The 24928-nt window shown below is 39.5% G+C and overlaps 1 protein-coding gene across 1 annotated transcript in view; it reads left to right on the top strand.

Annotated features, from left to right (window-relative positions):
• ABCA4 (ATP binding cassette subfamily A member 4) overlaps nucleotides 1-24399 on the top strand; it is a 66694-nt gene extending 42295 nt beyond the window's left edge. Inside the window, exons 21-51 of the mRNA XM_026790512.2 lie at nucleotides 43-220; nucleotides 1520-1651; nucleotides 2259-2398; nucleotides 3343-3480; nucleotides 3738-3925; nucleotides 4814-4904; nucleotides 5496-5701; nucleotides 6141-6189; nucleotides 6714-6955; nucleotides 7373-7497; nucleotides 8128-8226; nucleotides 9246-9435; nucleotides 10185-10279; nucleotides 11169-11201; nucleotides 12366-12471; nucleotides 12563-12637; nucleotides 13112-13281; nucleotides 14208-14385; nucleotides 15769-15884; nucleotides 16547-16694; nucleotides 17014-17137; nucleotides 17849-17978; nucleotides 18888-19008; nucleotides 19176-19238; nucleotides 19350-19456; nucleotides 20413-20554; nucleotides 21122-21256; nucleotides 22429-22532; nucleotides 22620-22712; nucleotides 23043-23292; nucleotides 24164-24399. Coding sequence (XP_026646313.2) covers nucleotides 43-220; nucleotides 1520-1651; nucleotides 2259-2398; nucleotides 3343-3480; nucleotides 3738-3925; nucleotides 4814-4904; nucleotides 5496-5701; nucleotides 6141-6189; nucleotides 6714-6955; nucleotides 7373-7497; nucleotides 8128-8226; nucleotides 9246-9435; nucleotides 10185-10279; nucleotides 11169-11201; nucleotides 12366-12471; nucleotides 12563-12637; nucleotides 13112-13281; nucleotides 14208-14385; nucleotides 15769-15884; nucleotides 16547-16694; nucleotides 17014-17137; nucleotides 17849-17978; nucleotides 18888-19008; nucleotides 19176-19238; nucleotides 19350-19456; nucleotides 20413-20554; nucleotides 21122-21256; nucleotides 22429-22532; nucleotides 22620-22712; nucleotides 23043-23292; nucleotides 24164-24286 — 4091 coding nt within the window. The 3' untranslated portion in view covers nucleotides 24287-24399. The remainder of the gene's footprint in view (nucleotides 1-42; nucleotides 221-1519; nucleotides 1652-2258; nucleotides 2399-3342; nucleotides 3481-3737; nucleotides 3926-4813; nucleotides 4905-5495; nucleotides 5702-6140; nucleotides 6190-6713; nucleotides 6956-7372; nucleotides 7498-8127; nucleotides 8227-9245; nucleotides 9436-10184; nucleotides 10280-11168; nucleotides 11202-12365; nucleotides 12472-12562; nucleotides 12638-13111; nucleotides 13282-14207; nucleotides 14386-15768; nucleotides 15885-16546; nucleotides 16695-17013; nucleotides 17138-17848; nucleotides 17979-18887; nucleotides 19009-19175; nucleotides 19239-19349; nucleotides 19457-20412; nucleotides 20555-21121; nucleotides 21257-22428; nucleotides 22533-22619; nucleotides 22713-23042; nucleotides 23293-24163) is intronic.
• The last annotated feature ends 529 nt before the right edge of the window (nucleotides 24400-24928 follow it).

The raw sequence follows: 24928 nt of genomic DNA, 5'->3' as shown, positions 1-24928 counted from the left end.
TGCTTTTATTCTCTTTTCATTTTTGATTTCTTGCCTTTCAAGTAAATGCCTTCTTTGAGCCCGAGCCAGCAGGATTGATTCCAGGAGTGTGCATTCAGAACCTGGTGAAGATTTTTGCAAACAGGCCCAAACCAGCAGTAGATGGGATAAATATTACTTTTTATGAGGGTCAGATCACAGCCTTCCTTGGTCACAATGGAGCAGGAAAGACAACTACCATGTAAGTCTCTTCTTTTACAAGAAGCAAATTTAGGGCAGTGCTCTCTTGCTGGGGCAGTCTTTTCTTTTCACTCTTCCCTTGTCTCTCTACCACTCCTGCAGCTGGCTTGACACACAGCATTAGGCCTTTTCCAGACAGGGAAATGCTGCCCCTAGGCATAAAGGAGATATTCTGGATTAGTTAAAGCCCTGGGAGGGAAGTCATGCATGACACAAACAAGTGAAAGTCCAGAGGAAAGGAAGCAATTCTGTCCCCCAGAATTCATTTCCCATGGCCAAACTACCATAGGTGAAGAAAGAGAAGGATTTCTGGTTGAAAGAAAAAATTTGCAAGCCACTACATTCCACATGTTCTTGGTTTCTCTGACTGGCTCTAGGTCAGTCACATCTATTGGTCTGTGTTCAAAGAAGTATAAAATACAGGCCCTCTTTAAATAAAATGGCTACATGCATGCAAGATCCATGTCCAGGTTAAAATGTTCCTCTAGTCCTAGAAACCAAGCATCCCAGGAAGCTGGACTTCAAGGATGTTTAATTTTCTTCATACAGAACCTTATTTGGCAAGATAGGATTCATTGGTGAACAAGACCTTTTATAAATCTGTGACAAGTTCACCAAACGTTGAAAGAATTAAATGTATTTCATTATGACTTCTCACAGCAGAATACTTTAGGATTTTTCAATTAAAACACTTTTATTTCAAAGGCACTTCAAATTGCCTCATGATTTTTTAAATTGTTTCACAAGGAATATGTTCAACCCAAAGTAAAAGCATCCTAATCTGCTGAAATGTTTTGTAGTTTGAGGGGTTTATTCTATAAAAACAAATTTTTTTATTGCTTTAAATTTTTTTAGACTGAAAAATCCACTAATCACCCAAATCTATTAAGAGATGCCACCCATTTACAACATAACATTTGGTCTTGTAGTTTACAGAAAATAAAGATTTAGGGGATGAGTCAGCATGGCCAGAGACCTCAAACCATTATTCTTTTTTCATCCTACTGAGCCTACTGATTTTAGACCCATTTATATCTAGGGGTGTTGTAACATGCTGAACTAAAACAGTTTCTTGATGGAAGCCAGAACCATCTAGACAGTTGTATCAAAAATGACATTAGCAGATCCATCAGATTCTCTGTAGCACATCAAGATGCTTACATGCTTTCCACTGGGGTGGTTTCGTCAAGGCCTATGGTAAGAAGTCATCATGCTCCACCTAGTGGAATCATGTAATGTAGCTTCCTTACCTAGCACAGAGAAACAGGAGAGGGGGCATTTCCTCATTTTGTTTTCCCAGGTCGATACTGACAGGTCTCTTCCCTCCCACATCTGGAACTGTGCTGGTTGGTGGCCTGGACATCCAGACTCACATGGACTCCATTCGGCACAGATTAGGGATGTGCCCTCAGCACAACATCCTATTCAACCAGTAAGTGTCGCTCCATATTTCCTTCAAGGAGAAGCATCCCAGTCTGCATGTGTGAGAATCCCCAATGCCAAAGCAGGAGAAATCTCCTGCATCATTTCACTGGGAACAAAGTTTCTTAGGAAAATAACACTGCTCCTGGTGTTTTCTTTTGCATTGTAGGCTAGCAGGAGTTATCCTGGAGGCTCATGCACTATAATTTAGGACCACTAAAGCAAAAAACTCCAAATTGACAGTGCAGTAGCAGGATATTTTTATGCTCATTTCTTACTACCATTCAATCACTTACTGCCTTGTCTGGTGATTTCCAGCTTCACTTCCATTAGTTTGTGTTTACCTCAACAACAGACTCTCTTACATTTTATTCTCATAAATGGATGGTTTGATACCTGCTATACCTGTTCCTTTAGTAGCAGGTTCTGCTTTGAAAAGGCAAAGAAAGAGACTATGACCTCCAAGTGAAGTGTGTTGATCCCAAAGAAGATCTTTTAGGGTAATGCAAACTCTCTTCCTTTAGCAAGATAAAGCTAGAGTGAATTTATTGCTGCTCGTGAATAAAAACAGTTTATTCATTTAACGCGCCTTCCTGCCTTTTTGTCTGCTGTCACAGCCTTACTGTAGCAGAGCACATCTTGTTTTATTCTCAACTGAAAGGAAGATCCAGGGAAGAAGCTGAGCAAGAACTAGAAACAATGCTGGAAGACATGGGCCTCACCCATAAAAGAAATGAAGAAGCTCAGAATTTGTCAGGTGCCCACAAGAATTTTCTAAGATGTTTAGTCCTGCTGCCTTTTCTTTGTCTCTCATAAAATCATGGAATGGTTTGGGTTGGAAGGGATGTTAAAGATTATTCCAACCCCTTCTCATGGCCAGGAACACCTTCTGCTAGACTAGGTTGTTGTAGCCCCATCCTGGCCTTTTGGCAATTATTGATCAAGTTACATATTTGAGGCCATATTCTGACATAGCAGTGTGGACTGGGAGGATGCTTTCTTTTCAAGGAGTAAATTGATCTGTACAAATAGTAAAGCTGGCACAACCTGGCCCTAAGTTCTATGTCTAATAAATATACAACAAATTCAAATATACTTGAAGCTATTAGTTTTAAAATAATATAAATATATGTATAAAAATTGATTAATATAACAAGCAAAACAAAATAAAACCTCCTATTATTTCAAGGCAAATGAAATACTATACTGTCATTCTGCCCCACTGTATGGATCTGTGCTCCATAGTACTGTATTATTTGGTAGGAGTAGTTTCTTCCATTCTGAAGGTACAGATGCACACAGTGTATTTGAATAACTCTCACTTTCAGATTCAAAGGCTGATTTGAACAAACAGCCATCTGTTGTTATACTACTTTGTCCTGATTGCAACTCTAAAAATAAAAAGTTGGTTAGTTTCATGAAAGAACATGAAAACCTCATATCTTCCTGCTTTTGTTTCTGGCAAGAAGCAGAAAATGTGATGTGTAGATGGAAAATATGTATTATTTATATATGTATAAACAACCTGGTTTGAATTTCAGAAGAAAAATTACTATTAATTTATCTTTGCAGAAATGTGTCTTAGGATGGGTTTAATTTTATTTGTAGCAGTTTGTCTGCACACCAAAAAGCAATTTTAATTACATCCCTATGACTTATAGAACTTATCTTATGCTCCTGGCTGTGTTTGTCTTCTGGTAGGTGGAATGCAAAGGAAACTGTCTGTTGCCATTGCTTTTGTGGGTGAAGCAAAAGTGGTAGTCTTGGATGAGCCCACTTCTGGAGTTGATCCATATTCCAGGCGATCTATCTGGGATCTTCTGCTGAAATATCGCCCAGGTAAGATTTGAGAGTAGAAACTGTTTGATTTTTTTGGTGGGATTTTTTAAACTTGTCATAGATGCAGTATGTGCCTCCTGTGTAAACTGTCATGAGTAGTGGGATATGAATACAAGCAAACAAGATTCTTTGAACAGAATGGTTGTGACAAACATGGGACTGACCTTGGTGCAGAGAAATAATTACCAAAAAGCTAAACACAGTTTTGAGTTCCAGAGAGAGTTCATGCCTTGAATATTCCTCCTTGTTCCTTCTAGGCAGAACTATTATCCTGTCAACCCATCATATGGATGAGGCAGACATCCTTGGAGACAGAGTAGCCATCATATCCCAAGGGAAACTCTTCTGCTCAGGCTCTCCTGTATTCCTAAAGAACTCTTTTGGCTCTGGCTTTTATCTCACCCTTGTTCGCAAAATGAGAACCACAAAAATGGGAAGGGCTACAGTAAGTATGAGTGTAGTATGTTTAATCTGAGTAACACTTGCACTGCACCAAGGTAAAAAGCACTTAAGTGTCTCTTGACACCCATGGTTTGGGTTGGAAGGGACTTCAAGGATCATCTAGTTCCAACCCCTATGCTGTGGGCAGAGACACTTTCCACTAGACCAGGTTGCTCAAACCCCATCCAGCCTGGCCTTGAACACTTCCAGAGCAGGGCATCCATAGCATCTCTGGGCAACCTGTTCCAGTGCCCTCACAGTATAGAATTTCCTCCTAATACCTAATCTAAATCTGCTCCTTTTCAGTTTAAAGCTTTTCCCCCTTGTCCTATTGCTACATGCTTGTAAGTCCCTATCCAGTTCATTTGTAGCCCTCTTTAGGTCTCTCTGGAGCCTTCTCTTCTCGAAGCTGAACAACTCCAGCTCTCAGGTTGCTTTTGTCCATATACAGGTCTTTCTGACTCTTACTTTTACAGTACACTGATTTTAAATATCAGATAGTCTGGTAAGTGGCTCAGACACCAGAAAAATCTACATTTGTCCATAGCTAAACCAGCCTCTCACAGCTTGAAAAGTAGGGTTCTGGGTGCTTTTTATTGACATAGTGCTTCCAGTCCTAGTGGCAACACAATCTGAGCACTCATGGGCCCTGCTGATTGCATTCCCCAGGTATCCTGTAGGCAGTTTAGAGTTGATTTGTGCAGATGGATTTATGTTTCCTGCATTGCTCAATCCAGTATTCAGATGATTTTCAGTATAGTGTATTCAAGATGCTCTGGATATGACATATTTTTCATTGGCTCAAGCTGTTCAAATATTGACAGCCTTTACATCCTGTTTTGAGTGTGTCTGAAGGACTTTAATGTTTTGCTCTCTTGCTTGTCCATGCTAGTCATTTTGTAGCTGTGGATCTCAGTGCTCCTGCTCCTGTTCCAGCTGTGTGCACAGGGGTGAAGAAGGATCTCCAGAGCTGGAACTGGATGGTAAGAAGCAAGATGATTCAGCATTCCAGCACATAGCTATGTCTCCTGTTATGCTGCAATCTTGTCTTAAAGATCAATGCTGCAAGGGCCCACTTCTTTGGTCCTTGTGTCTGACATTTGTATTCTATTGTAACATGAATTTAATAAGGGTTCTTTGTGGTTTTGCTTGCCATTGACCCTTTTTTGTGTATATGTGGTCTCAAGTACAGATGATGAAATGGAAGTTTGTTTGCTTTACAAGTATAGTGTTGAGTTTTGTGTAATTTTTAAATAAAAACTGAAGCATATCTACAGCAAGGAAATAGACTTTCTCAGAAGAAAAAGTAATTTTGGCTTTTCTGCATAAGATAAGAATTTAAGTAGATATTCCTGAAGATTTGGTTGTGCTTTATTAACAAACCTGATATAGTTTCCTGCTATGAAGTTCCAAAACATAATTAACAACATAGCCCAGTCTAGTGCAGAATTAACTGAGGTATCTGTGAGTTATGTAATAGAACAGTACTCTTTTAGTGCAAACAACAGCTTTTGAAATCATGCTCAATATGGTTAAATATTCATTCTATGAACAACTCTTTTGACTTTTCACAGGAGATCTAAATGAGCTAGCAGAAGTAATCCACCATCATATCCCAGAAGCAAAATTAATTGAAAGCATTGGTCAGGAGCTCATTTATCTTTTGCCCAATAAAAATTTTAAACAACGATCTTATGCCAGTCTCTTCAGAGAACTAGAAGAAACATTGGATGACCTGGGACTCAGCAGTTTTGGAGTTTCAGACACACCACTTGAAGAGGTAACAGACAGACTAAAATACCTGCTGACCTCACCATAAGCACCCAAAATGTTTGCTGAGACTATTCCTGTTTTTAAACAGTTAATTCCTAATTCCTAAAATTTCCTTCAAAATCAAGTCCTATAAGCTGTGGCACATTCATAAAATCTTTGAGAAGGGCCTAGGGAAAGGATCCCACCCTTAATTCATTGTAGCCTCATGGAGCCACTCATTAGCCTGAAATGCATCCCTTTTTTTTTTTTTTTTTTTTTTTTTGTATTTTTGTTCATTTATTTTCTGAGGTATTTCTTAAGAGAGCTGATTATTGATAATAATATGAAGTACTGAAAATATATCGAAATTTTCTTCTTTTATTTTGAAGTATGATGTATTGTGTTCTGAAGGTCAGGTTATTGTAGCTATTCTTTTCCTAACCAGAAAATGCATTTCTCTGTGGCAGGTTTTCCTAAAGGTCACAGCAGAAGCTGACCCTGAAATGCAAAAAACAGGTAGAGATCCACAAATCCATAATTGATTAACTGTTCTTGGGACTGCTTTTTATTCTGAACACTTTATAAAGAGGAGTTTCAGAACTTTCAGTCTTTTGTGTGTTCTTGACAAAATAAATTTTGTCAGCTAATATCTGGTTTTAGGGCCTGGCATGATAGCTGAAAAATACAGATTAAGTCAGCAGAAAGACTTCTATTTAGATTGGATGAGGTTCTTAACTATGCAAATAAAAGTAGAGTGTCAAGCACCCAGATGTCAATGGTTTTAGCAGTTGTATAAAAAGTAATTTGCTGACTATTAGTCCATAAACTACATAGGTGATTAAACTGTTCATCCTGCTGAGTAAGAGGAGAATTAACCTATATGATGTCACTAAATACAACCACAGTGCAATAGTTGTAATTAAAGCAATCTGGAGATAGGATATATATGGTTGGTAAAATCTGGACCTCATTAAAATGACTGTGCGACTTCATGTCTGGAAGATAAAGTGTCTTCTCTGATGCTTCTCATCATAACGTAGGAGATGCTCAAGAAAATGGTTCTGCTCTTGCCAAAACTCCTACTGAGAACAAAGCAGCTGAACAAGCAGCCCTGAAAACCAGTGACACCTCTCGAATGCCAGTAGGCAAACCAGGAGATCAAAATGAAGGCAAGGGGTCCCAACAGTATAAAGGCTTTCAGCTTGTACAGCAGCAGATCAAAGCACTGCTCATCAAACGCTTCCACCACGCCTCCCGCAGCCTCAAGGACTTCCTGGCACAGGTATTGACTGACTTGTGCTGTTCTAGGTTCTTTCCCACAACATTATCAACACTGTCTTTCCAGCAATGAGGGCCCTATGGAAAGCAATAGAGGTGCTGCAAATGAGTAACAGTGCAGTTATGATTCCAACTCTTTTGCCTCTTTTATTTCTTTCTGCTTGGTGTCTACCAACTGCACCAAGTTCATGATTCTATTACTATTAGCCCAGTGTTTTATTTTAATGTAATGCAGTTCTATGACAACCAGAATTTTAAGCAAAAGGGCTGGAAATTAATTGTTGATGTTTGGGAGTTAAACCGGAATGGATCTGAGTGCTCCCGCTTTCCTTCCTTTGTTTACACGTATTATGGGGCGTGTACAATGTCACTCTACAATGTTTATACAATAACCTAATGTGAATTTTTCTGTTCCCTACAGGTTGTTCTCCCTGCTAGTTTTGTGTTGCTGTCTCTAGCACTTACAGTCATTATTCCTCCATTTGGAGAATATCCTGCCTTAACATTACACCCTTGGATCTATGGACAACAGTTTACTTTCTTCAGGTAAGAGGAACACATAAAGTACATCTGTCACACATACACCCATGTCTCCCTAGAGTTTAACATCATGGGGCCCTGTCTCACTGCTTTTTTCTCATTCTGTGATGTAAGAAAAGATTCACTTCACTGGAATCAACAGATTTAAAATAGCTTGAAATTGGTGCAGCTGGAGAATACAACTGCTAGTACATCTAACAAATAGTCTTTCAAATATCTTTTTAACTTTGGTATTCTCCTCTTCCCACCTCATTTCAGGACCTCAACACTTATAGTTACATATCCAATCTAACAGGAGATCCAGGTAAATGAAAATGCAGAATATGTTTTTCATCTTCTTCTGCCTGACAATGACAGCACTGAGAGAACAGCAGTGAGGATTCAAGCCTTTTTTGAAAAATGCTGCAATTGGACTTAGTCAGAAGTCAGCTTTAGTATTAGGAGAAAAGAACCAAAGCCTTTCAACCATCTCAGAACATTCCGGGTTTTTACATAAATAAATAAAACAATTGAATGATCAGAATTTGAAGGGGGGCAGTTGGTACTGCCATATGGTTGTCCCCCTCTAGTTGCTATGTGTATTACAGTACAATAGTTTGAAAAAATATTTTATAAAGTCCTATCTTATTCCCTTAGCAATGAACGTCCTGGCAATGAGCAGATGGTCTCCCTTACTCATGCTTTCTTGAATAAACCAGGATTTGGAATTCGCTGTATGAAGAATCAGCCTCTTTTGTGAGTTGCTAGCTAATTTCTCTTGAATGAGATCCTAGCAGGATACTTCTAGTGGAACTTGAGTAGTGAAACAAGAATGTACTTGCTTGACTCTTCACAAGAGCCAGTGCTTCAGATGTGTTGTTGGCTGTATCTAATATTGGGTCAAAAGTAACAAACAAGAAGCAAGATAACACTGCCACTGGATTAAGAATTATTCACAGTGCTCAATGTGACTGACTAGAAACCAGCTCATGCAGCTTGGTATTGAGAGTTAAGCAAACTTGAATTTATGTCAGTATGTCAGTAACCTCAGGCCCAGATCTTTACAGCTTCCCTAGCCCTTTCCATGTATGAGTTCCTTCAGGTTCTTTCAGTTCCCATTGGTGTGTTTGGAAGCAAGAACTTTAGCAATCACTCAGATTGTGAAGTGGCAATACGACAGTGTCTATGATTTGAAACTGTTCTCATTCTGTTCTCATTCTGAGGGCAACATTAGCAGGGCTCCAGCTTTTGTTGTCCTACGTGCTTACTCTGTGAGTCCTGCTTTGGAGCCATTTGTCACTGGCTTGCTATGCTTTGATATTTGTTCCCATTCTCCTGACTCTTTTCCAGCCATGATATCCAGCAATTTGATCCTCCTCGTTGTCCTCTCTTCTCCTGTTCCTCTCCTCTACCCGGTATAGCAGAAACAAAGAAGAAACTCTAAAAAAATAAAAGATACTGCATGAGAAAGGAAAATGATAGTTTCTTCACAAAGATATGTTCACTGCAGATTTTCAGTACTAAGGGATCAAACACAATCCCTTTGTTTCTTCACTGTCCTATTTGCAAGCTGAAGGCAGTAAACTTGGCAGAGATGTGGGAGGAGATTATATTTATTCATGTGGACCAAATACTTTAAAATATTGTTCTTATTCAAAACTCACAGGATGAGGGCTGAGGGGGACTATCTGCTGTGGGCATTGTGGTTTTGTAGATTTGTGAGTTCTTGTGGTCTGTTATCTCTGCACAGCTAGAAGCTCTGTACCTGTCCACAGGAACTACCCATGCAATAACATGCCAACTGCCTGGAGCACACCTGCTGTCCATCCTAACCTAAGCAGCCTCCTGCTGAGCCAAGAGTGGAGCCCCGAAAATCCGTCACCTTCCTGCAAGTGCAGCACTCACAAGAAACTCACTATGCTGCCAGAATGCCCTGCAGGTGCAGGAGGCCTCCCACCACCACAGGTTGTGTCCTTGTGCCATAAATCTTTGTAGAAAAGTTTCATGGCAACTGCTGGAAAAGGGATCAGTGTCTAAGTACCTTGCCATACTGATATACATGGAAGGAGTCAAGTATATTCTTTTTCGAGAGTGAGACTTGCTGGAATTTGGAATTCAGTTTCAGAGGTATAGGAAAAGCTTGCCCATTTAAATTAATGTTGATTACTATTTTTCATCCAAACTGCAAACTTTTCATGTAGAAGAGAGTCATAAAAAATTTGAATGATTTGTCCCATAATTTTAAAAAATATTTTCTTTTGCCCCAGAGAACAGTTCTATTTAGAAGGTTGCCTTTCTTCAAAGGAGGGAAGGGCGGGAGGGAGAAAGAGGAAAGAAAAGAATGAAAAAAATGTCACAATTGGTTGGGTTTTTTTGACTGGAGCCTGAGTTGATTTGAAATTTCCTACTTTCAGATTGAAGAAAAAGCCTTGAGCAGCCCTGAACTTCATTACAAAGACCTGTTTCAGTGTGACATGCAATTGTTTTGTGTTGCATGCATCACAAACTTTTTGATTTCTTCTAGGGTCTTAGTAAAGTAAGGATGTTTAGGCTACAAATGACCCTCGAGTGATTGACCTACTCTCTGTCAGTGATACTATGAACCTGAGCATTTTCTCTGAACCAAAACGACTTTTTCTCTTTCTGACAAACACTTAAGAGCTTAAGACACTCTGAACTTCATTATGATTGATTAGGTTTTTGTTTCTTGCCAGAGAGTGCAACGCAGCACAGAAATTCTTCAAGATATGACCCACAGAAATATTTCAGATTTTCTAGTGAAAACATATCCCACTTTGATAAAAGGAAGGTAGGAATAAATCTCTATTTCTTTTTCGTATTTTGTACCTGGTGATGAAATTCTTATTTAACAATGACATAACACCTGATTTGTTACAGTATTATGTAGATTTGAGCACCATGTCCACATCTCTGATAGAGGACTAGAAGAGGCTGTTTTTAGGGGACTTAAATATTTTCAATTATAACTATTTGTATAATCAGGTACTCCTTTATAGGCAGAGCTAAGTGTCAGTGCTGATGGAATGCCATGTTAATGGTGACAAAAATGGTGCCTCTGCACAGCTCTGGTGAGCTGCCTTGCAGAGATATTACCTTGTCTCCCTGAAGAACTGTAGCCACACAAGTGTGACTGTCTGCCTGACACTTGCTTCCCAGAAGTGCTAAAGAGCAGCCAAAGGACAGTGTTACAGGGATACATCCATTCTACTGATAGCTCCTCAGCTGGCCTGTGTGGCAATTAGCTGTGCAGTGCCCATGGCCTGTTATCTCTGATTCAGGCCTTGCTACTTTTTCAGTTCCCAGCAGAGTTCCTGAAATTCCCTTTATATTAGCTATGTGCTGACTGCCTTTGACTAATTCCCCTTAGCATGTGTCATAATTGCTTTAGATACATCTTTTAAAATCTATTAATTATGGATTAGAATAGCCCAGTATGTGTCACTTCAGGAATCTTTCTTATCTCTGTATGAGTTGAAGATGAATCATGTCAGAAAACAAATAGCGAAAAACACACTGCAAGGAATACCAAAAGTCCTGCCAACACCACAACTCAAAGTAATAACCAGCAGACTGGAGGTCTGCAAAGTATAGGAATTCAACTTTAATTTTTATTTAAGCTTAACATATCATTGACTTTGGTTCTGTGCATTGAGAGGGATTCTCTTTGTCTATTTCAGCTTGAAGAGTAAATACTGGGTCAATGAGCAGAGGTAAGGAAACAATTCACAGATTAAGGTAGTAAATAAAGGAACAATGTATTTCTGTTTAACCAGGGAGCCTCACAATGTTTCTGTAAATGGACAAGGGGAATTGTGGCAGAAATTGTAAAACAAAGACATGGCTTCAGTGGGAAATAGGCTGGGGATCAGGAAGGGTCTTACAAAGACAAGAGATTGTATTAGTTTGAACTCCCTGCAGGAGATGAAGGCAAGAGGCTCACAATGGAGCTATCAGAGCTTCATTACCTACAGGAGTCAAACCAATGGGCACCGTGTGGTGAAAAGGTTCGATACAATAATACAGTATACTGTGCTACTGCTGTGACACAGCTTTTTTAGTGCCACAGAAAAAATATAAACCCTCCAAAGAAGGGACCTGAGTGGGATGAAACCTAGACACCAGCCTATCAAATACAGAAGTAAAAACCACAACTGCCTGCTCTGTACATGAGCAGAAGTTAGAAACCAGATTCCACTAGTTCTCTTCTTTAGGTAGAGACAGCAGCTAACCCCGGTGTGTGATATCTACTCTGCAGTTACTAAGCTTTGAAAGAAGCTGGTTAGCCTGAAGCACATACTTATTTCATTTTTCACCAGTGGTAGGATTTCACTTCAAAGATAGCAGCTGGATGACTGCCTTTCTTCACAGAATGTCTGCTTCGTGTGCAAGCATTGCTTTCTATGGGATTAGACTTCAGTTCCTCTTGTACAGTAGTATTTATCATTATGTACTGACTGGTACTGACATTGGTGAATATCTGCTCCTCTCAGAGCATCTGAAATTTCAGCTGAGGTCTGTGCTGTCCTTAGTCCTCCATGCTGTCTAAACCATTATATAGCAATTACCTTGATGTAAAGATTTTGTTTTGTAGAAATCACTGTTTTGTTTTCTCCAAATCTTCTCTCTAAATAATTTTCTTAGGATCCTGGCATCAGCCTCTCAGAAACTTATAGAGCTTCTATTATTTGTAGGCCCTAAAAAGACCTAATACAAATTGTTAAAAAAAGAGTAGAAATTCTTATATATTAAATATTTGATGTATAGAAATTAAACTTGCATTAAATGGGGGTCTTTTTTAAGTGGTTTTTTTTTCCATAAACGTACAGTTATGGGTGTGTAGTATGAATTATTGATTATATGTTTATCTTTACTAGATATGGAGGAATCTCTATAGGAGGAAGGCTTCCAGTCCTTCATGTTTCTGGAGATCAAATTGTCAATTTTTTAAGTGATCTTGGCCGAATGATGAATGTGACAGGAGTAAGCAAGACTTTTAATTTTGTTTGGTTGGGTTTTGTCCCCTTATTAAAGCATGGTTATTGCAGCATTTAGCTTTTTCGTTTTGTTTTAGGGACCAGCTTCACTGGCTGCTGCTAAAGAAATGCCTAATTTCCTTAAATACATGGAAACAGAAGATAATATTAAGGTATTTGCTGGCATTAGTCTGCTACCTCACAGTCTTTCTTGACATAGACTTCAAATTATGAAAATATTGCTAGTGGTATTCCCAGATGCAAGAAGAGTTGAAATGCTATACTTTAGAAATTGTATTAATGCTATATCCCATAATGTAGGTAATTCTTATTTATAATATTTCATATGTGAGATTCTTTAAAATCATGTTCTTAGTACTGCTTGCTGTCCTAAATACTTTGAGTGGTACACTAAATCTTAAAATGTGCTTCTGTAAAATCCCCTGACAGTAGTTGTCCAATGCTTTTAAAAGCATAGTATGTGAGCTCCTCCTGCAGGACTGTGCCTAGGAACTATGGATTCCTGATGCTGGATTCACCCCTGCTAACAATGCCCACCAAAGCAGACAAAAGGCAGCCAAATTTTCTCCTGTAGTTCAGTGAGGACCGTAACTGACAAATTAATCTGTGATTTCTGGCTCTTTTAGGTGTGGTTTAACAATAAAGGCTGGCATGCTATGGTTAGTTTCCTCAATGTAGCCAATAATGCAATCCTCAGAGCTAACCTGAGGACTGGCCAAGACCCTGAGGAACATGGGATCACTGCTATAAACCATCCTCTGAACCTCACCAAGGAGCAACTCTCTGAAGTCACTGTGTAAGTCTGCTTGTACTTGTGCTCTGCTTCTGGCTTTTACCACCCCTCTCCTGGCAACTTGCAACTTCCAGCATGCTCACACTCTGAGCAGAAAGTTCAGTTGACAGAATGTGGGGGCCCTTCCCTGAAGTTTTATTCTAAGCAAGAATCTATTCATGTCTCGTTACATTCACATGAGATTTCATTCCCATCCCACACAGGAGCTATGACCATTGGATATACATTATTGCATGTTTCTATTGATTCCTAAGCATGAAGATTCTGAAATTTTTGGTCATGCTCCAAATCCAATACATTTACTTCTGAAATAAAACATGTATTAAAAAATGGAATGAGAACTTGTCCATAATTGACTACAGGTCAAGTAGTTAACAGCCCACTCTCTTGGTGCCCAGGACAGCATGCAAGTGGATTTTTCAATGGCATGTAGTCCGGTTGGTGCATTCCCAAATCTGAAAATCATAATTTCTTGAAAATGACATCCCTTAAAAGACAAGATTTTCCACTCTCCTATTAAGTTCATAATTCAATGAAACCAAAAACTTTGCATTATAGCACAAAGGCAAAAACTGTGCTTCATCTCACTGTCTCCAACTTTTTAAGTTTCTCTTTTCTCTGCTTCCAGAGCACTTTGGCTATTGTGCCTAAATGTCTAGTTTGAGATGTCCAGCACAGGAAAGGCTATCAAACTGAAATATATAAAGCAAGTAAAAGATCAGGGAGTGGTGCCATATTTGTTAGCTACAATCCTCAAAACATCTTGGAAAAATAGACTAGCACATTTTGAAACTGGAGAAGTCTTCTACTTAAAAAACAGCCTTGCTACTTCTAGATCTTAAAGCACCCTCCAGAGTCCCCAAATGCTAATATAGTGTTGCATTGCATCCATTCCCTTGCTCACACTACCTTCTTGTGCTCTGTTGTAGACTGACCACTTCAGTGGATGCTGTTGTTGCCATCTGTGTGATTTTTGCCATGTCCTTTATACCAGCCAGTTTTGTTTTATACCTGATCCAAGAACGTGTAACAAAAGCCAAACATCTCCAGTTTGTCAGTGGTGTGAGCCCTGTTACCTACTGGCTAACTAACTTCATGTGGGACATAGTAAGTAACTGCAGGTCTGACTGACAGCCCTGCTTACCCTGGGTGTGCATGAGCTGAGGGCAAATCAGTGAATCAAGTGAAGGTGATTCTAAGCATTGCAAAGCATTCATTTCTTTGAAGTGTTTTTCAGAGACCAAGCTAAGGATCTGGCCTCTGAACTAATTATAGATGTAGAAATTAATTCAGGTGCACAACTCAGTCACCTAATGAAGCTGTATTTTTAATAGTCTTAAGATTTCTAGCCAGTAAAATTGAATATATATAATGATATACAACTTACTACAGCAGGGAAAAGTCTCATTGCCTGGTTGCTCCTGTCCTCTAGAAGACCCAAAACATTTTAAGATGTTCAAGAAACCTAAGTGGGAAAGATTAAAAGCCTGGTGGAACAGTATCTAGAGGCCTGACAAAATAGTGCGTCTTAAATGACATTCATTTAGGTCACTGTATCATAGTCAGTGTGATTCCAAAAAGATTTATACCACAAGTGCAGACTTGCTTAGACAGGGCTCAGCTTCCCTCCAGCCACTTTTTCATAAAAGAGAAAATTCTTTGGCATAACAAGGGCTGGTTCTCTGGCCATGCCTTTGCAAGCAAGAAAGCGGCCAAGGAATTATGCAGTAAGAAAGGCATGAATGTGGAATTGAAAAAATTTAAAAGAAAATCAATAATTGAAAAGCCCAGAACTCTTCAGGATTTGGAAGGTATTCTCACAGGAGAAGATAAAACAAAGCGTTATTTTAGTAAATGAGGGAAAGAAGCAGGTCCCAGAGTTCTTGTTCCCTGCTGTTCACAGCAGCTTCTTTGACAGGAATTCTGCTTGGCTGTTGCCCTTGACAGCATGATGCAAAGGCATGAAGTGATGTTAGCAGTTCAGGGAAATGCTGCCTTCCATGCTGCACAGGGAATTCCATGCATTGCAGTAGAGTAGTGCTGCTAGTACTGAACAGAGGAAGGGAGCAGTGGACAAGCATACTCACTTTGGCCTCTTCTCAGGAATGTGGCTCAGGTGACTAGCTCTGCCATCCTTACACAGCCTTTGTTTGCATCACTAGAAAATGTACTTCCCTTGCATGGCCATTTGTTTGGGGAAGCCTGGCAGCCAGACTATGAAATAATGGATTCACAAATCACAATCTAAGAAACAACAATGTATGTTATGTTTTTGATGATCGGTCTGATAAAAGATGTCTTAGGAATATGTTTAGTACTAAGCCCCTCATTTCCAGGGACCTGTTGATCCGAAAAATTCAGTGTGACTAGTCTAACTCAAATTCTGATGTTCCTCAATATAAACTCCTTTTGGAATGATGTGTAGGATCTGGATATGTTTGCAGCCCTTCTCAGGTCTTACACATTGATCTTCCCCCTGTGCTGTGGCAGGTGAATTATTCACTGAGTGCTGGCATGGTTGTGGCTATATTTGCTGGATTCAAGAAGAAAGCATACGCCTCCCCAACCAATCTCCCTGTGCTCGTTGCCTTGCTGCTCCTCTATGGGTGAGTGCCCAAGGTTATTGCTGCAGGTGGGCCCTGTATTTCACATGGAAATGATTTTATGTTGCTGAGCTCGGGACTTAGTGGAACCCAGCTTTGAAGAATAGAACTGGGTGGATCCAAGACAGGTTAAAACTAGATTCTTCTATGGGGTATTTACATACTCTGTCTGGCTACATGCTGCAAAAGAGATTCTTTTGTCACTGCCTGCCTTGCATTTTTAAGCATCAGATGTGACCCATACAGGAAAATATATTTGTTCAGTTTGCTGATTTCTTCCTTGTACTTTGTGCAGGAATTTAGTGGTTGTTCATTTACTGCATTCACAGTCTTTCAGCATTCAACATTTCTTTGTTTCTTCTTGGTGTACAATTCATTTAAATGTGCAAAGATACCTGGAGTGATAGCAACCTTGCTAGCATTAAGCTTTCTCAGTTTCAGCAATGTCTTACACCCTGCATTTTAATAGCAAAAAACGACTAAGCAGAAAAAAATCCTATGTAGTAACCAGGGAGAAAATACTATGGTGGGTTGGGAGTTGGTTGCACCATTTTGTTATACTTGAGATGGGAAGAAAGCTTAACTTTGTGTTTTCTTTAGGCCAACTGACATGAGAATACTGAGGATTTATCATAGTTTTTTTTTTTCTGTTTCTTGCATGGCAGATGGGCAGTAATTCCCATGATGTACCCTGCTTCTTCTTTCTTCAGTATCCCCAGCACTGCTTATGTTGCATTGTCTTGCATTAATCTCTTTGTGGGAATCAACAGCAGTGCCATTACATTTATCCTGGAATTATTTGAAAATAATCCAGTAAGTAATGTTTTGTAATTTTGCTGGATGCCAGGCACCTCCAAAGCCTCTGTCTCACTCCTCTCCACTGCTGGACAGGGGAGAGAAATATAATGAAGGCTTCATGAGTTAAGGACTGAGAGAAATCAGTCACCAAATACCATCACAGGCAAATATTAGAGATATTAGTTGAATTTATTATTTTAAATAGTCTGTTTTCTCTCTTAAGAAAACAGAACATCCACTTTCTCTGACATGACAAAGAACTTTTCAATTATATTGCTATGTTTTTTTAAACAGGTCTGGTTTAAACAGCTTATGGTGTTTCTGTTTCTTGCAGTCCTTGCTGAAGTTTAATAAAACATTGAAAAATGTACTGCTTGTCCTCCCACATTTTTGTTTGGGCCGTGGACTCATAGACTTGGCCATGAACCAAGCTGTGACTGAAGTATATGCAAGGTTTGGTAAGTAAAGCCAATAAGAAAAAGTTATGGCAGTGTCACGTCTTGACCTTGGATGAGATGTTTGGAAGGATTAACTCAGAAAAGAGTAGATTTTTCACCTTTTCCTTCATCAGATGAATGAGAAGTATGAAAGTTCACCTTCTCTGAAGGAATCACAGCTTCTGATAGTGCTGCCAGAACTCTGTGGCCCAACCAGTAGTCTGCATTGGAAATGAATCCATTTTTTCAGTGTCAGACTCTGGTGTCTTTTTATCCTTTGATTGGAAGACCCTAAATCACCTCAGGAGGATGTATTTTTTCATTTCATTTGAATACCTCAGCTAATGTTTAAAGTGACTGTTGTTCTTCAAATGCATTCTCTTGGGATATGTTTGTCTTTGATATCAGACAACTTATTAAAAGAATGGTCCTATAACAGAACTCATCTGTTTTAATTCAGCAAATGTGTGTCTTTTCACATAATCCATGCAAGTTTTGTGTAATGATATCCAAATTAGTGTGTATTCAGAGAGATTATTTTTACTCCTATGCAGCAGCTGAGCTTGGAAGGCATTTTGTTAAGACTTTTTATAAGGCTGGAAAATTAAAACTATTGCTTGATCATGAGCAAATAAATTACAGTAATTCACTATGATTATGCTTTTTGTTCTGAGGAGTAGTGGGGTTTTTCAGCATTATTTCACATTCCCTTTTGGTGTTCTTCCTCCAAAGGTGAGGAGCATATTTCTGATCCCTTTCAGTGGGACTTTGTTGGAAAGAACCTGGTTGCCATGGCTCTTCAAGGAGTTGTGTTCTTCTTTCTGAATCTCTTTATGCAGCACCGTTTGTTCTCCACAAGATGGTATGTCTAGAAGTTCTATTAATGTTCCTTATTAAAAAGATTACTATCTTTGTTATTCTCTATGTTCCTTTTTTCTTCTTTTTGTTCTTAATTTTTCTCTAAATGTGTGGATTTTTTTTTTTTGTTCTCTATTTACTTACCCAATCTTATCTTAATTTATTGATATCCTGATCCAAGAAAGCATTTACAAATCTGCATTATCTTAAGAGGATTTAAGAATATTTTATTAAAGAAATTAGTTTTATTGAATTAAGATTTTAATGTAATTTTTTTAATTGAAGACAACACTGTAGTAGTGAGATTATAAAATTACCTGGAAAGTTTGTAGTGTTCTCAGTCAGCCTAGGTACTAGCTAGTACTATGTGCTACTAGCCTGGCATCCCAAGACAGCAATTCTAGTCTGTGGCACAGGACAGCTGTATCCTGGACACTGTGTGAACTTCCCCTCTCTGCTTTACAAATGTGCCTCTACCTTGATGGAAAGAGCAACCTACCAGCTGTGAGTGGGTCATTCAGTTCTGTTCAAGATTGCCAACAAGAGTACTAATTGGTGCAGTTATAAAAATACTGCCTTGTTGAGAGATCTACTCAAAACTTCTACTTCTGAGGACCATCACTGGCTACTAAGAGTAGCCAAATAGTGAAAGCTATGCCTAAGGGGCAGGTTATTCTCATATCAGTGACTGACAAGGCATGTTCTTTTGAGCAAGCCATTTTTCATCCTTTTTAGTGTCTACAGATTAACTTTAAAGGTCAGGGCTTCTTCCAACAGCAGGAGTACTCCAGCCAATTGTGAAGTTTAAACCCCACTGATTCCACCAGTCACATTTTTGGCAGCAGATTAGCCATTGTTTTACACTGTTGTTCTAACTGAACCCAGGACAACCCAGTATCTTGGGTTTTTCTAGGTTTGCTGAGACTGCCATGTCACCTATTATTAATGAAGATGAGGATGTTGCAGAAGAAAGAAAAAGAATTATGAATGGAGGAAACAAAACAGATATCTTACAATTACAAGAACTGACCAAGGTAATATTTTGAGAAGAGTGAAAAAAAAAATTTACTCATGTCTCAGTTCTAAAGTTGCCTCATCCCAATAGCATTAAACTAAACTAAAAATTCTGATTATTTTAATTTCTGCAGATGTCTTGAAATAGGAACTTCCCTTTTTTTTTTTCCTCCCCCCATCAATATAGATTTATGCAGGTCGACGCAAGCCTGCAGTGGACAGACTCTGTGTTGGCATCCGTCCCGGAGAGGTAGGTTGTTCAATAACACTGGATTACATTCCATGGATCAGTTCAGATTTTACGCCCCCACTGATTTACAAGTTGGAAATATTAAAGAATATGATAAATTTTGCAATTTAGTGCTTTGGCCTTTTGGGAGTGAATGGTGCTGGCAAAACAACAACATTCAAAATGCTGACTGGAGATACTGATGTGACATCTGGAAATGCTATAGTGGCTGGCAGTAGGTAAGTACCTTAAAAAAAACCCTGTGGCACTCCATTTACCAGCATAGAACTCTCAGTGATCCAGCAGCTCTATGGCACTGAGATCACAAGTAACGTACAATTGCATTTGATACCTTTAACACTTGTAAAATCTGTGGGTAAGTTTTAGTAATGCTCACAGTGGGACAAGGCAATCATATCTAGTGGCAAGAGCTCCCAAACGTAAAATAATCCCTCCAACAGGGTCCTTTGATCTGAGCTTTGGGATTTTTCTCTGGCTGTTTCCAACATAATTGTTTACACAGTGCTGGCATAATGTCATAAGTTATTACAGTGTGATCTAGTATGCACTTATGTTGGTTAACTTCCAGGTTGTGTGCCTTGGCTTGTTAGGTGTAGTTGGGATTTGATTCTTTGTCCATTGATGTGATTTGAACAATGACTGTTTTGTTGCCAGGACATGGTCCTGCTCAGCCTGTTCTAGGTGACTCTGCCCAGGCAGGGTCAGTGGACAAGATAACCTCCAGAGCCCCCTTCCAACCACACCCATTCTGTGATCTTGAACTTTTCCTACTACCATTGACGTGTTGGCCTTGTGTCCTGCCTGTTGCTAGTGACCATTTTTTTTAGCTGAAATAACTGCTTCTTTTTTTTCTAGATATAAACACTGTTTAAAAAATAAATAAATAAGCCTAAGTGGCTGTTTAAAGAACTTCTCGTTAAGTTAGTCTATAGCAAAAAAATGGGTAAGGGAAAACAGGCTTACACTCTTAACCAGGACTGAGCTGACTTAAGACAACAATATACTCCTTGCTCTTATGAACAGACAGATATTTTCATAGCATGTTTTATCAGGAAGAATTAATTCTCCTCTTACAAGAGTTGTTGCCCCAGAAAATAAGGATTTTATTCAAAGTTTTCTTCGCTGTCTTAGAGCTAGTATTGCAGAACTACAACTCTTTTCTTTGTTTCTCCAGTATATTGACCCACATTTCTGATGTCCATCAAAACATGGGATACTGCCCTCAGTTTGATGCCATTGATGACCTGCTCACAGGACGAGAACACCTGTATTTATATGCACGCTTGCGGGGGGTTCCAGCAGAAGAAATCGAGAGGGTAAACTACTCTTTCTTTTGATAATTACAGTGATATTTGTGATGATTAATGGTGTTCTTAACATGCTAAGAGCCAGAATTTCCAAAGTGAGCTCGTTATTCTGTGTATTGAAGTCCTGAGTGTGGTTCCTGTCATTTGGACAGTTGAATAACAAGACCACACTCTCAAATGCAGGTTCCCAGGTATTAATGGTAGTTGCAAATCTGTGGCACCAACAGTGGAAGGCTAAAGATACAATTGCTGCGGCTCAGAATGGCACTGGTTGCTGTTTTGCTCTTGCCTTTAAATTTGTGTATGTATAAGGAAGAAAACATGAAGAAGATCCCAGAAGAAAATAATTTAAATTCTTGCACAGATGGAAGTCTACAGCTGAGGCTGCTTTATGGCTTTCCCTCACCTAGTTAGAACGCCTCTCATCATTGTCATAAATACTTTGTACTTCCCTGGCCCAGTTCCAAAATGAATGTGCTAAATCCCAGGGGACTGTCATGTTTCTACCAGAAATGTATCAGCAATCCTGTCTGTTCTGCAGTTACTGCTGTGTGAGACAGATGGTTTTTCTCACAGGTTGCTGAATGGGGCATCCAGAAGCTGGGACTCCCTATGTACGCAGACCACCTGGCAGGGACCTACAGTGGTGGCAACAAGCGCAAGCTCTCCACTGCCATTGCCCTGATAGGCTGCCCACCACTCGTCTTGCTAGTAAGTGTCATGGAAACACAGCCCTGGCCAGTTCAATAGTACATCTCATAACACTACATGCTAAAGAGCTACAAAGTCATTGAAAACTCCTTTCTGCCCTCAACTTACAGCTATTTCAATGAATTTTTGAATTAATTTCAGATGTAGTCTGGGATGTGTAACTATATTTCTAATGGACTCCAAGTGATTATAAAAGAAATATCTTCAAAAAAGAATGTGTTGAGATAAAATCTATAATCCAGAAAAATCTGAATTTAAACTGTTGTTCAGTTTCAGTCTGCCTTTTCTTGTCAAAGTGTAGCCAGTGATGTAAAAGATGGTCTTCCAACATATCCACCTGGCTGTTTTATCCAGCAGAACAAAGGAAGATGCCTAACCTTTTTCAGCCTTTAATATCTTTGGAATAAATTATACAAATTTATACTAAACTATACAAATGCTGAAATGTAGTTCTTGCCAAATAAAATAAGTGATTAAATCACTGCATATCTAAAGGGAAATTCAGCATGAAATTACTACAGAAATTCTTTATTTAGATTATATTCTACCACCTTAATTTGTATGTCTGTGACTTTTAGACACACTCACTTTTACTTTGTGAAGTTTTTAATACATATTAGTAGCCTAGTTCCTTGTACCGTTTAATATGTCTTTACATGTATTCTGCCTGTAGTAAACAGTCAGATAAAATGTTTTCTCATAATTTCTTAAGACAAGATGTTCAATGAAAAATTTTCTATCCTAATTTTGTTTACATTTTTGTTGCTTACTGGGTTAGCTGACTTATGTAGGATCAAATCCTTAGGTAGTGTAAATCCGAATGACTTCACAGATTTCTTGAACTGAACAACTTCCTATATGTTTACGCAAGTCAGACGACCTGGTGAGAGCTCACTGTTGCCCAGAAAAGGCACTCCCTTCCCTGTAGCTGTGCCCCACACAGACAGCTCTGTATTCCTACCTGCAGTGCATGGTCTTGTTTCCTTTCTGCTTTGTGCCAAGGAGTCCATTGGTACCCACTCACTCCTATGCTTCTCAAGGACTATGTGCTTTCTCAAGACACAGATTACTGTAGAGAAACAATCACACACTATGGTCCAAACAATGACCTGATTCTAAATAGATTTTCCCTGTTTTATCTGACTGTGATTGCCTTAACATTTCCATTACAGGATGAACCGACCACGGGGATGGACCCTCAGTCCCGGCGCCTCCTGTGGGACTCTATTGTTGGTGTGCTCAGAGATGGGCGAGCAGTGGTGCTAACCTCACACAGGTAAAAACAGTTCAAACTCAGACTCTGAAAGCAGCTGAAGTACATCTGTTGGCATTTATCTCAAATATGTCTTCTCTGTTTTGAAAGTATGGAAGAATGTGAAGCCCTCTGTACTCGTTTAGCCATCATGGTACAAGGTACCTTCAAATGCCTAGGCACAATTCAGGAGCTAAAATACAAGTAAGTAGAATATTTTTATAGTGGTTTTCAATGGGAAAATTTAGTGTATGTGACATGTACTATTCTTAATATAAGCAATTCAGTGGTTAACCACACCTATTTCTGGGTGCAGCTCTGTTGTATATTAGACAATCTGAGCAGATCTCATTCCAAGTCTATTCTGCTACATACCACTTCTGCAAGGCAAATACAGGGCTCCCTAAAAAGCTGGATCTTATGCAATATCTTTCAGATACTGCTATTGTTTTCCTAACTGCAGAAAACTAATTTCCTTCCTGAATGATGAAACAACCTCTTCACCCATTTCCTAAATCCACTTGTCCTTCCCAGGTTTGGAGATGGCTACATTGTCACTCTGAAAATCAAAGCTCCAAAGTCTGGGCTGCCTCCAGATCCTGCTCCTGCTGAGAAATTCATACGCATCAACTTCCCAGGGAGTTTCCAGAGAGAAAAACACTACAACATGCTGCAGTATCAGATTTGCTCTTCCTCTCTGGCTAAGATTTTTCGATTAATAATCTCCAATAAGGAAAATTTGCATATTGAAGAATATTCTGTGTCTCAAACAACATTAGATCAGGTGAGTAGAAAGTAAAACATCAAGTAAAAGTAAAAACAGACAAAGCTTGTCTGGTGAGAATTAGGCAACATAATGGGGATGTATCCAAATAACTGAAGGACCAAATTGTTTAGAGAATTATCTCACACCTCTTTCTCAGGCAAGATTCCCAGACCTCTCATCAAGGAGGGTGTATCAGTATGAATCAGTAACTTATTCCCTGTGTAAATAGGTGCCCTGTGAAAGCTGGTAAGACAGCATTTCCCATATGACAGAATTCACACAACCCATTCCTTCAGGAGGAGCAGTCTGAGCAAGGTCAGCAATTTGGAATGAGACTGAGCTGAGAATAGCATTTTATTCTAAATAAGAGGTTTGGACTGTGTTTTGTCAAAGATACTGTGAGAAGCAATTAGACACACAAAACCTAGGAAGTCTATTGGATGTTTTGAAAACACGCACTTGCCAGAGGGTATTGGCCCCATCTCTCTGCTCTCCTAAGTAACAAAGGGTCCACATATGTAAAGCTGCTTTTGGTGGGATTGCTAGAGAGGCATTCCTGGCTGCCTTTCAGCTTCCTACTAAAATACTCTGTCTCCTCTTTCCTATCACAACCAAATTCGTGCTGTGCAAACCATGCAAACCTGGCTGAAGCCATTTCCTCCTTAAGAAAAAGTAGGATTTTACTTGCAAGCAAGTGCATCCAAAGGAAGGAAGTTGCAAGGAAGTTTATGAAAATGAAGGAGGAACTCACGATCTCAGCTGATAATGTAGTGTCTCAGCTCAGTTGATGTCTGTGGATTGCCCTTTCTGTCTGTTTCCTGCAGACCAGTCATTCCACTAACTCCTCCCAGCTGAAGACGTGGTGACATTTTCTGCTTTCCTCACACAGGTTTTTGTGAACTTTGCTAAACAGCAGATGGAGGATGAGGAAATTCCTTTGCATCCACGTGCAGCTGGAGCCAGCCGAGAAGCCAGGGTGTCCCCAGCTCTGCATCAGCAGGCAGTTGCATAGACTGCTCCTGCAGCCTCCAGGCTTAGTGTGTGCACAGTGCAGGCAGGCACGTGCCATACCAGAGCAGAGCAAGGGGAAATCGAAGGTTTGCACACTCAGTATTACACTGGTTTTTTTTGCACCTTTCTGAGCACTGTGCTCTCAACAACAACAGCCCTAGCAACAGCCAACTTCTACTGCTCTGCCAGTAACACTACATGCTGAGAGTGTCAAAGGAAAGGCAGGTCCTTGCTATAGAATAAAATCTTCCTCTAACGTAAAGTCCATCATAAGATACAAGAAGAGGAGTCCCATTCCTCCTTGTTGACATATAAATAACATCAAAGATGGATTCTCCAGCTGGTGCTTTCAGGCTGGCAGGTTTTTCTTCTTTAACCCTTACGCTAACTGCTGTGAGTCAGCAGAGAGATCCCAAGGCTGAGAGCATTGCCCAGCTTAGGAGCAGATTCCTGCTGTGCTGAGTGCACGGGACTATCAAGGTCAGACAGTGCTGGCTGATGGGGCTAGTCCTGGGAGATTGCTTCACTGTCTCACCAGGCTGCCAGTGAAAACAGACGGTTGTCTCAGCAAGAATGGAAAGAATTAATTCAGAGCTCAGACCCAGACAAGAAACTTGCTCTTAAAAAAATATTAATTAAAATG

This window comes from Zonotrichia albicollis, chromosome 8, assembly GCF_047830755.1.
Source record: "Zonotrichia albicollis isolate bZonAlb1 chromosome 8, bZonAlb1.hap1, whole genome shotgun sequence".
Classification (NCBI taxonomy): Eukaryota; Metazoa; Chordata; class Aves; order Passeriformes; family Passerellidae; genus Zonotrichia; species Zonotrichia albicollis.
Note: the sequence above shows the minus strand (reverse complement) of the source record. Positions and strands in the feature narration are given on the sequence as shown.